The sequence below is a fragment of the Ceratosolen solmsi genome, unplaced genomic scaffold (assembly GCF_000503995.2).
Source record: "Ceratosolen solmsi marchali unplaced genomic scaffold, CerSol_1.0 scaffold6, whole genome shotgun sequence".
Lineage (NCBI taxonomy): Eukaryota > Metazoa > Arthropoda > Insecta > Hymenoptera > Agaonidae > Ceratosolen > Ceratosolen solmsi.
The window spans coordinates 10248583-10260774 of record NW_011948414.1 but is presented as its reverse complement, the minus strand read 5'-3'; the positions used below and the strand labels follow the sequence as shown (position 1 = coordinate 10260774).

At 32.6% G+C, this 12192-nt stretch overlaps 1 protein-coding gene across 1 annotated transcript in view; it reads left to right on the top strand.

Moving 5' to 3' along the window:
* The window catches only part of LOC105368033 (SOX domain-containing protein dichaete), a 35859-nt gene extending 24128 nt beyond the window's left edge, over nucleotides 1-11731 (top strand). Inside the window, exons 4-5 of the mRNA XM_011506928.1 lie at nucleotides 5080-5237; nucleotides 10924-11731. Of these exons, the coding sequence (XP_011505230.1) occupies nucleotides 5080-5237; nucleotides 10924-11583 (818 nt within the window). The 3' untranslated portion in view covers nucleotides 11584-11731. The remainder of the gene's footprint in view (nucleotides 1-5079; nucleotides 5238-10923) is intronic.
* The last annotated feature ends 461 nt before the right edge of the window (nucleotides 11732-12192 follow it).

Here is a 12192-nt window from a genome sequence, read left to right as displayed (position 1 = left end):
GAGGCCTTTAATCGGGTTAGTCCCGATTTTGTAGATTTATCGCATCGCTGTAAATATTTTTCAACGGTTCGATTCAATTCCGGGGTAAGTTCATTTTTTAATCTTACTCCTTACGTTTTAATGAGAATTATGTACTCGTGGAGTTCCATTACATATGTAAATTACACTTATGCTGTGACACGAAGTAATTAGCATAAAATCCTAAATTTTTTTATTTTGGAATATATAGAGTTTCTTTCTTTTCTTTTTCTGGTTTTTTTTTTGTTTTTTTTTTTTTTGTTTTTGTTTTTTGTTTTTGATACAGTACATTCCATTTTTAAAAGTACGTCTTAATGAAATAATTATATTTATTAAGTAAATATTTTTATATTGATTTGATTAAAGAGTAACTTTTTTACGCTCGTTTTGGTTTTATCTACAAGATTCTCGTGTACGTAACTAAATAGGTTTTTGAATTTAATAAAATTATTCTTGAATATTGTATCTGTTTGACCGATATATTTTCGAGTTCTTTATTAGAGAGGCACTGATACGTTATGCTAGTACAGTTGCATGAATTTGATTTATGATTCATATACTTTCACTATTTTATTTTGTTTCTGCATTCTATCATTCTAAATTTATTGATTCATCGTAACTGCTTCAAAGTGGAAATACACTTTAAAAATTTATTTTATATTCGATATTATAAAAATTACACTAAAAAATTCTTTCCTTCAACGATAATTTATTACAACAAAGAAGAACAAACTCGGCCATTTTAATATTTCAGCGTGTTATTTTTTTCACTTATTTCTATCCCATCCATGTAATAACTTATTACCTTAGTTATTTGTTTAAATTACACCGTTTTAATAATCATGCAAAATTAAATTTCTATTTCATCAAAGTTTTAAGTATAATTAGTATAATCTACCTGATGAAAAATAAATTTTTTTTTATAACAACGCGCATTGAGAGAACGATTAAATAATTTTAAGTACTTAATAAATCGCTTAATAAAAATTCACGTAAGTCTGTGAAAATTATATTCGTGTATACGGCGCCAATCAATTTTAGTTTCTAATTACCTGACACTTCACGCGTCACATACGACTAAACAAAAAGCTCAACGACACAACGATGATCATGATCGGGAGAAAAAAGTATCCATACCCTTTAGACTAAAGTTCGCTATGGAATAAAAAAGTGTGCAGCACACACTTGAATCGTAATTGAGAGACCTAGGGACGTGTATATACTCGTCTTTTTTTCCTTCTTTCTTTTATGTTTATTATTTGTCCTTCCCCCTTTGAATGTTCCACGCTATCTTTTCTTTTCTCCTAAATTCATTGTTTTATTTTAATCATTGATATTGAACGTCAGCTCAATTATAAATGTATATTAAGCATTGAAATTTTTGAAATAATGCCATTTAGATCGATGAGGTTTTTTCTGTTTTTTCTGTTTTTTCTGTTTTTTTTTTTTTTTTTTACGAAATTGAAAACTTAATAATCATTAAATTTACTAGAATGAGAAAAAATTCTAATGAAAGCGCGTTAAATAATTAAGAGAACATTATTAAAAATAATTTAAATTGTTTAATAATAATAAATGTTATTGCCTTCACTTGTACATTACTAATGATATTAAAATCGATAGTAAAATTTAAAATAGAATTGTATATAATAACATCGTAATGTTAAAGTAAAACTTTAATAAATTATTAATAAAAACGTGCGTTTATTATTAAGTTGATAAAATAGGTTAAACTTTCAGTATCTATAAGATTTTTCATAGAAATATTGAAAGATTTATCAAGCAAATCACAGCGGAATAGAAATTACGATAACAAAGTGAAAAACTCTATTGAAGCCGTACATAATCAGAGCCGACGCGACACGCATTATTATATAATATCGACAATTCACTCTCAAGTACCGAAGAGAATAAAAAGAGGCGACAACTTTATCCATTCCTTCATAATTGCTTCTCACCTCTGATCTAGTTGATCTCAGAACAGGTACGTCACCTCCTTCCGATCAATCAAGTATCATCCTATCTGACACAGAATGAGCGCGCGCGCGCGCGCACTCTATCTCCAACTCTTTTCTACGCTCGCACTTCGTCTCGTGCTGAGCCCTAGTGAAATTGCACAATAATAGGCTCGGGAAAACAATGGGCCCGAATAAAACCCGCGAACGCTGCATCCGTGTAAACGCGTGCGCGGACATCTGCTCGACAGATGGGTGCCATTGCTGATTACACGGCACCCCCGCGTCCTCCAATTACTTTTGTCCCGGGCCTTAAGTGAACAGCGTCAATGCTGCGCCGGTGGATAAATATTTTGGACGAGCAATTGTGCACGCGATCGAGAAGTGCGATGTATCGAGATTGAAAGCCTCTGTCTGCCGCCGGTGCTCGTGCCTCGGCTCCTTTCTTGCTCAATCGATTGCTTGTAATTGGAAAATACTAGAACGATGAGTCGCATACGCTTTGCTGAAAATCGAGGATTAGCATTATTAGGACGATACTAGCATGAGCTCCATTATTTGGAGTGGGAATGAGTTTTAACGATGCTTAGGCCTATCGACATCCTCTTATTAATATGGCTTATTGTGTCGATATGCAACGAGGCTCTTAATTTCAGACTAATCAATGTCCCAATACTTGTAGAAAGCGAAATTTCATTCTTCTTTTTCATTTTTTTATTATAAAGTGAGGAAAAAATACTTAATTTAATTATATAATTTAACGATTTATTTGAATGATTATCGATAACAAAAATGATATATTGAATTTATAATTGGACGTTGAAAGATGTGAGGGAGGATGTAAATGAAAAATTTTGTTTCAAAATCATTCGATTTATTATTCAGCTAAATCAAATAATTATTATATATATATATATATATATATATATATATCACGGCTATAAAATGGTAATTTAAGTTTGGAAAAGCATATGAAATAATATTATAAATTTAAATCGGCTAGAAATTTAATTTTTAAAATATTATAAAATTAGTCTTTTAATAAGTTTAATGGATATGTTATTTGTTTTTTTTTTTTGTTTTTTTTTTTTTAAATTCATATGTACATATGTATGTAAAAAGTTGATAGTCGAGACACAATCATTAATTTACCATAAGAAACGGACAACTGACGTCACTACGTTTCTCGTTCTTACTTTATTATGTGTATTTCTTGAGTCGCTCGCTTCATTATGATCGTTATTAAGCTCATAGGGCTCATTATTAAGACAATTACACGCTTGGATTATTAAACAATTGGATTCAATAGTAATAATATATTTTTTCCTCGTATATTTAATTATTCTTCACTTGCTCACTCACCTTTTTTTCATTATGCAGCATTTAAATGCTTGTCCTTTAAGAATTTTTATTAGTACTTGGTTCCTTTAATTTATTTAACAACTAAATGCGTTGCAATAGTTTTTATTAAATATAATGTGGTATTAAAACTCATGAAGTATAAAATCTAAATAATTGTAATGTATTAAAAAAAAGATTTATTGTGTTTAGTGTGAATATGAAATATTATCATTAATGCAATGAAATCGTTAATCATAGTAATCGTTCATTTCTACAATTTTACATCTATTGCAACAAATGTATAATAAATACTATTGAGAAGGACCTTTGAAGAAACCTTAGAGAGCATAAAGTCACATATGCGCAATTTTTGAAATAATCAAACATTTATATATTATTATATTCCCTTAAAAAAAAAAAAAAAAAAAAAAAAAAAACGATTTTACCCATAAATCAGCATAATTTTAGTATAAAATCAGCATAAAAGAGTAAAAAAAGTAGAAAAAAAGTAAATATAATAAACGGAAATAACAGTATTTTATTGCAGTGACGTACGAGTGCATTGTTCAAATGGTAATAAATTCAGTGCAATAATAAGTTATTCAAATTCACGTACGTGGAATAACGCTTAACAGAAAGTCGATAAACAAACAAATGTTGTTCTTAAGGCATCTTGCTTATCAACAAAGTGAAAATAAATTTTCACTGCAGTCTCACCGTAATAATATAAAGCGATTTTTTTCGATTCTCGACTTTCTTGGCCAACCATAAATCTCGCGGGCGTCAACGCCAATCATCTCGCATCCTTTTAAACTTGTACCCCAAGCCATAAATGAACCATGAGCGACGTGTCTTAGCAAGCTGCCTTCGACTTTTGGCCAACAAATCTCTCTCTCTCTCTCTCTCTCTCTCTCTCCCTCTCTCTCATTCTATCCATTACTCTTTCCTCTATTTTCCTAGTATTCGTGTGCGTCCTCTTTTCTCTCTCTCTCTCTCTCTCTCTCTCTCTCTCTCTCTCTCACTCTCTTTCCCCTTTTTCTTTTCTTTTGCTCTTGGGTCGATTGATTTGTTCGAATGACTCAGACTCAGCTTTTTGTTTAAAATGTCTTACGGGGCTAGACTTTTTCTTCGCTAACTCTCTCTCTCTCTCTCTCTCTCTCTCTCTCCGTCTCTCCGTCTCTCTGTCTCTCTGTCTCCCTTTCATTCCAGCTTATTCTATGGTTCTATTTTTATTTTGCGTGCCTTTTCTGTTTCATTATGCAAATGTTTCTTGGAGTGCGAAGAGTCAAGGAGGTATAATGTTAGTGTGAAGAGACGGATTTTACGCGGGAAGGGATGCTTAGGTACGAATTTTTGTATGAGCAGAAGGCGGCGTAAATGGTTATAAAAGAATTCTTATTAATTTTATAGTTAATGCAGACGCGTAAAATATTGGCTATTTTCAAATGTCGATAATTCTTAATAGAGAAAGCTAATGTATAAAGACATATATACATTTGACACCTATATAGTATGAAGAATAAAATAGACTTAACCGATAGTATAAAAGATGAAACTATTGAGACTTTTACATTTGAAAATTGTTTTTGTATAAATCAATTACAATTGATGTAAATTTTAAAATTTATGCCCACTCGCACCTTACCAATTCCTATAAATTCTCGTGCTAATATTTGATAAGACGCGCGTAAGCCGAAAGCCGATGAAGGTGCGCGTAGAAACAAGACAATCAATCACTAATCAAACCTATTTGCTTGTATTTCAGGTATGCCGGGTGGCATCGGACAGGCGGGTATGGGCTCGTACTATGGACCAGCAGCGGCTTACGGCTCCTTATCAGCCGCGAGTATGGCCGCGGCGGCTGCTGCAGCTGCCCAGCAATCGGCGGCGGCGATGTCAGCTGGACTCACCGCTCCTGCACAGGTGAGCCTTTCCTTTTGTTTAATTAGTTCATTGATCGTGTGTTGGAGGAAGTGGTTATTTTATTCTCGATAATTGCATCGAGGATGTATATTAGCCTTCAATTATAAATAATACCATCGTCCTACTCGTAATTATTATAGCACAAAAATGATAAAATAGCCCATTATATTTTCAGTGTGTGTGTGTGTGTGTGTGTGTGTGTGTGTGTGTGTGTGTGTGTGTGTGTGTGTGAGAGAGAGAGAAGAGAAACGTTATTAATAAAAATATTCCGTGTTTGAAAGTAGATTTTTTCATTATTATTCCATGATTGTAATTTTTCTTTATCCACATTCATTTATTATTTCAAATGATATAATATTAAAGAACTTAAATTTTATTCATATTCAATATTCACAAACATAATGATTTTATCAAATTTACTCTTCATTTATGAAATCTAATATAAATCATTGTTTACGCGTTGCGCAACGTTCAACTGAACTTATCAAAAATAATCGTACAAAATAGCACTAATTTCTATAATATAGCACATTTCAAATATTCTAATAGACGAAATTTTGATGATCTCTAACGTTCTATAATATCAATTTCATTTTGTTATATCATAATTTCTATGCTTCGAGCTTACATTTTACTTTTCTTACGTTAGAACACGTACGTGTGTGCATAATAGGTGATTTTTTTTTTTCGAATGAATGCAACATAAGCCTTATACGTATATTAGTGCGCGTCTTCGCGTTTGCTCTTCTCTTCCCCACCCGGTCGCTATGTGTAAGAACAGAGACGATGAATGCACTAAAGGTAGAAACAAAAATTTTGACACGTAGTAATAGTAGCAAGACCCATGTAAGTTGTCTGATTTTCCGATGAAAAAGAAAAAGAAAAACAAATGACGGAAAGTGCGTGGTCTTTTATATTTTCTATTCGATGTAAAATATTTATATCATTGAATTTTTTTCTAACGAATAGTAGATTCTTCAATTTTGTCTCTGATGCTTTGTCATCTGTTCATGTTTGATCAACTGACTTCCTTTATTTCATTGATTTCAGCTCTTTTTTGTTTTTTTGTTTTTTTTTTTTTTTTTAGAAAGGTCACGGCATTATTGTATACGTATTGTTGATGTATGTTTTCCTTACAGCAGAGCATCTTTGACACGTGTTATTTTTTAGTAAAAGCTTTCGTGAATAGACTATCGAATATTTGATCTATTTTCAAAGATATGTTTGTCATTAGTAATATAAAAAGAACAAATAATTCTAATATTTTTACTCGTATACTTCTGAATATTACATTTTTAATCAAAATTATAAAGCAGTTTTTCAGTGTAATTTAAGGAATAAGTACATTAATGGTTATATATATATATATATATATATATTCTATTTTTTAATATTCGTTTTCAAAAATTGGTAAAAGTATAATGTTTTTAATACATTCGATATTAATGTTGGATTACTTATAGGCTATAAACAAATGTTATATTATGCTTTTCGACAGTTTTATATTATTCTATAATGAAAATATATTTTTATCATGACTATACCAATAAGAAATACCAGTACAATCAACTATTTATTCTTGATCATTTAGCTTGATATGAAGTAACATAATTTTATATCGGATTTTTAAAAAATTTCAAATATATGTTTTCATTTTTTATCGATTACTTCATACAATTGTATCAGGAAAAAAAGCATTGAAAATTTATTTATCAATACGAGCTGGCTTTGTAGTGGTAATAACGTCTTATTGTAATTAAGGCACGAATGAAACAGCAGATGACAGTTAAATAAGAAATTTTTAATAATTATTAAATAATAAGGTCAAATAATTAATAATAAATATAATTATGCCAATACTACATTAAAAATAATCATCTATAGTCTACATTATAAAAGTTGAAAACTATTTTTAATCATTTGAAATATAAAACGTATGAGAGTGAAAAAGAAATGATCAATGTGGAACCGAAGATAGAACGCCGAGCGTTTGCGTTTCATCAAAATTATACTCACACCGAAAGCGGCGAGGTCAGCAACAACGACACCAGCAGCAGCAAACCAGCAATAGCATAATAATAATCAATTGGATGCGAAGGAATATAACGTCGAAGAAAGAGAACGAGCCACCTATACATAAAGCCGGTGTGTGTAAATCATCCCAACAAAGCCGCTTAACGATCCGACAAAGGATTCATATCGAGACGTTTTCCCTTCTCTTCTGTTTCTTTTTTTGCGGCGAATTGCAGAATATTAGGAATATATAGGTGCCTACCCTTTCTGCTTCTATTCTTTTTGCTTACACTTTCTTCCTGCCGAAAAGGAATTTACAACGGCGAGTGTATTTTCCCGTCGGTCAATTCATCGATTCGCGCGAATTGCCGTAGATTTACTTTATTATGGTCGAATTTCTTAGGCTATCTGATAAAAAATGAGCCCTCCTCTATTTTTTAATTTGAATTTTAAATCACTGTTAAGGTAGAATAACACATTGATATTAATAATGCGATATATATATATGGCATGTAAAATTATAATAATTATTATGCGATAATAATTTATTAACTTTTATTTAGTTATAGAGAGTAGTATATTCGGATAAAAATTAGTATCTGTCTAAGTGAACTGTCAGCATTAGTGTAATAATAAATTATCAGTTCAGTAAATAATTGAAAATATAGGTAACGTATGTATAATAGCATAATACTTGTCTGTAATATTACTTGTGAATGAATTTTTTATGCCTACATTTTATAGTAATATTCATAGTAATTAGTTATAACAAATTTTATTCTCATTAAATTTCTTTTTTCTTTTATTAAAAATTTCTTCTTCAATGTATTCGAGTAAGATTATGTATATTGATAATCTTATAATCATTATAAAATCAATCAAATGCATAATTTAACCGTCAATTATAAATTCACTAATAAATTTTAATTAATCAATTGTCGAATAATGTTATTTTATGTTTAAAGGTGAGCCCATTCGAGAATGTAAAAATAGTTAGCTACCAGTTTTGTTAAAAAAAACATAAAAAGAAAAAAAAAATAAAAACATAAAAAAAAAAAAAAAAAAAAAAAAGTTGAAAATTTTTTTAATTTTCCCCTTTTTTTTTTTTTTTTTTTTTTTTATAAAGATTATTCGAAATTTTTTCATTCAGATATTAAAAATGGCTTTGCATATTTAGGAAGGAACAAAATATGTAAATTCGATGAGCGGTATAAGTTACAGCACTGGTCTAACCATCTCTTCCCTATTACTTATACAGAGTGGTTATATTATAAACCTTATCATCAATTTTTCAAGAACTTTATTTCACGTACTTTCAAGTCGCACACTCGCTCACACCTATATACTTAATCATCGACATTTCGGTAGATCGATTTTTGATATTTGATTTATAGAATAAGACTACCGTTATGCCACCGCGCGAGAGTAGTCCCCTCGCAATTCCTAACGAAATATCCACCCACGAGAGAAATGAAGAGCCGAGGTAGATAGAATGAGAATTTTGAAAATTGCCGGTGACCTTCGATTTGGCAAGTCAGTAGTGGCTGTAAACGCAACCGGTAGCCATTTCGTAGCGAGGGGCGTGTCAAGTTATTAGCGAGTAGCACTGGAATGGCGAAGAAGCGAAAGAGAAGGTGGAGAGCGAAGAGAAACATACGGTGGAGATTTATAACGAAAGGCAATTAATTCGTCAGTGTGCGGCTTCGAAAACTCTTTCTTTTTTTTTTTTTTTTATCTCTATCTTATCTCGCTCTTTATCCCGCTCGTAGATAGAAGCTCGGTTTAATTTAATTCAAGGATTTTTATGGCCGATCGAGATTTTCTCTTGATTAAAATCACGCTCGTTAATCATTGTATACGCATATCCCTACCTTATCTACTTTCTTTTAAGCCGATGCCCGTACAGTTACAATCCCTATAAACACATTATGCTATATGTTGATAATAATTTAAATCAATATGTTTATGTAATCTGCGGAATCGATTGTTCCATTAATATTATGAAATAAAGCAGTAATTCCAAGTCGTTATATCGAATCGGGAAAAATATCAGTAAAAATCTCTTTTGTTCACGCATCTTGTCAACATTTTTTCAAATTATTCATAAACATTCATTCCGTTGAGCCCTTATTCATTATGTATTATTATGTATTCTACGTAGCCAATGGCTTATTACTGGCTGCATATGTCCTTACTGTCATTATATTTGTTCGACTTTTGTAATATTAGATTAATTTTGTGCCAGTTTAATAAATTACAATGCTCATTCCAGTAGCAGGTAAAGAAGAGAATGATGGATAGTAGTGACACTTTATTAATATGTAATAAAAAATTTACATAGCTTAAAACAATATTATGATAATTCGAGTACCTCCTTCCAAATGATTCAGTATATTACAAATTTAATTTTATTTTCTATTCAAATTACATTTCAGCTAAATACATCATTCAGATCAATGCAGAGGCCAGTTGAAGCAAAATTTGAATACAAATTCAATAAAATAAGAGTTTGTGACTTAATCTTAATCATGACTCGGCACATTTTTTATCAAATTAATGCGAAATTCGCTACGAGTATAGAGCTACACGTATATACATACGTTCTATCGAAGTAAAAGACAGGTGCGAAAGGTTCATTTTTACAGGTGCATATTGCTGGCGTTTTTATGCGATGCAACAAACGACTCTATAAACACATGCGCACACAAATGCAAAATTATGTATATACTTGAAAGCCTGCGCACGCACGTCTACGCGGGAGAGAGATTGAGAGAGAGAGAGAGAGAGAGAGAGAGAGAGAGAGAGAGAGAGAGAGAGAGAGTTAAAGGAGAAAGGAGCGGAGCATGTGATATTCTAGCCGCGGGATGCCAGAAGCCCAAAGCATAATTTACGCATAAATTTCAAGCACGGCGAAACCGAACGTAAATTGTCACCTTCACAAAAGCTTTTATATTAGCACCATTTCTCACATACTCGTTTATTTCAGTCTCATTTTTTCATTTTATTTTGCAGATTTGCCCCATCGGCAAATGTGCTCCTTTATTTTTTTGTAACACTTTTTAACTATATTTAGTCGTTTTTTTCTTATTATATTCTGGTAGATTATTGTATTTGTCATACTTACGCTCAGAAATTCTATGTAAAAGTTACTTGCTTGCTGCTTATATTTATAACTCGTGACCGCGTGATTAAAAATAAAAATATTTATTTTATTATATTTTTTGTTTTTATAATTATATACGCACAAATATGTTTCTTAATTTATATACTGTGTAAAATATACATTTAGATATTCGATTAAAAAAATTGTTTTTTTTCTTTGTCAGGCTTAATTGCACCATGCCAATGTAAAATATCGAAAGGTTGCGTTATTATATTTTTATATTGCTTCGTATAAAATTTGACCAAAATTTCTTTTAAGCGTATTATTATGATGAAATAATTAATATAAATGAAAATATTAAATGATAAGTAGGCATCGTTAATAAAATAATCGTTAAGTTGCATCACATCATATCACAATATCTTCAGCGGGGTTACGTAGGACGTAGATATTCCTTGATTTCTAATTGTCCTTCAATTTGTCTAGTATTTCTTTCATATTACGATAGATGAAGGAAAAGAAGAAAAAGAAAAATGCAATTCTAAAGATATCGATATCCGTGTGTTACAGGTGGTGAGTTCGATGGACGCGATGAAGTACTCGATGGAAGCAGACAAATACAGGGCCGCGTACATGCCTCCATCGACCCTTGCCATGTCGATGTACTCGGACGCCAAGTACCTGGATTCGAGTCCGAAGTCGTACCTAGATCGTAGCTACCTCGACTCGGCCAAGGCCTATTTTGAGCAGTCAAAGCTATACATGGACCAACAGCATCAGCAGCAGCAGCAGCAGCAGCAGCAGCAGCAACAACAACAACAACAACAACAACAACAACATCAGAAGCCGCCGGGCCTAACGGACTACAGTCGTCATTCAGTGTCTGGATACGAGGCCAGTAAACTTTACGAAGACGCGAGTCCAGGTGGCGCGGGTGGCTCCCTCAGCCGATCGCCGGCTGCCGATTCCCCGGACGGTCTCGTATCCAAAGGTCAGAATTCCTCGGGTAACAACGACGGCGGGACGCGCAACGATCTTGGCTCCTCCAGCGCCAGCTCATCGGCTTCCACGTCGACCTCGAGCCCCGGCGCCGGAAGTCTCTCCAGCTATTACCCCGGTGCTCAAGCCGGCGGTTTACTCGGTCCCCAGGTCGGCCAATACGCTGGCTACCAAACAGCACCTGCCGGCCCTGGAAATGAATTTCGCAGGCCGCTGACGGTCATCTTCTGACCCGATCGAGCCTAGCTGTGAGCCGCGCTCGTCCAGCAACGACACTGCGAGTATCGGCGGTAAGCGCGAGTAGAGCAATCGACGAGCAATTCACCTCCATGTACCAGCTGTTCCTGCACTGAGAGTAAAAAACAAAAACAAAACAAAAAAAAAAAAAAAAACAAAAACAAAACAAAACAAAAAAAAAACCATATAAAAATGAAAGAAACGAGCCTTTAGAATAACTGGAAGCTGGCTTTCGTCTTCTGAATTATCGCTGGGCTGATCTTGAGACGTTGCGCCGCTTGAGAATTTATCATATTAGAATTCGATCCTTAACTGAAGCGTCAAGCGTCCGATTTATTGTTTCCATTTAGGATATTCACCGATTATCAATGAGCAGTCTACTGGATTTACAAAAGAGCGTTCATTTTATTATTATTCCTAATGTATGAACAGAAAATAAAAGAAGACTACATCAATTATTATCCAATAATCCAGTAGATTTTCAATATACTTTGAATCGATAGTATTAAGGAAATGTTACAAAGCGCGAGGTAAAGATAAAAATTACTTAAGTAATAATTAATTGATTAATTAAATTAAATTAAATTAATTAATTAGGCATCT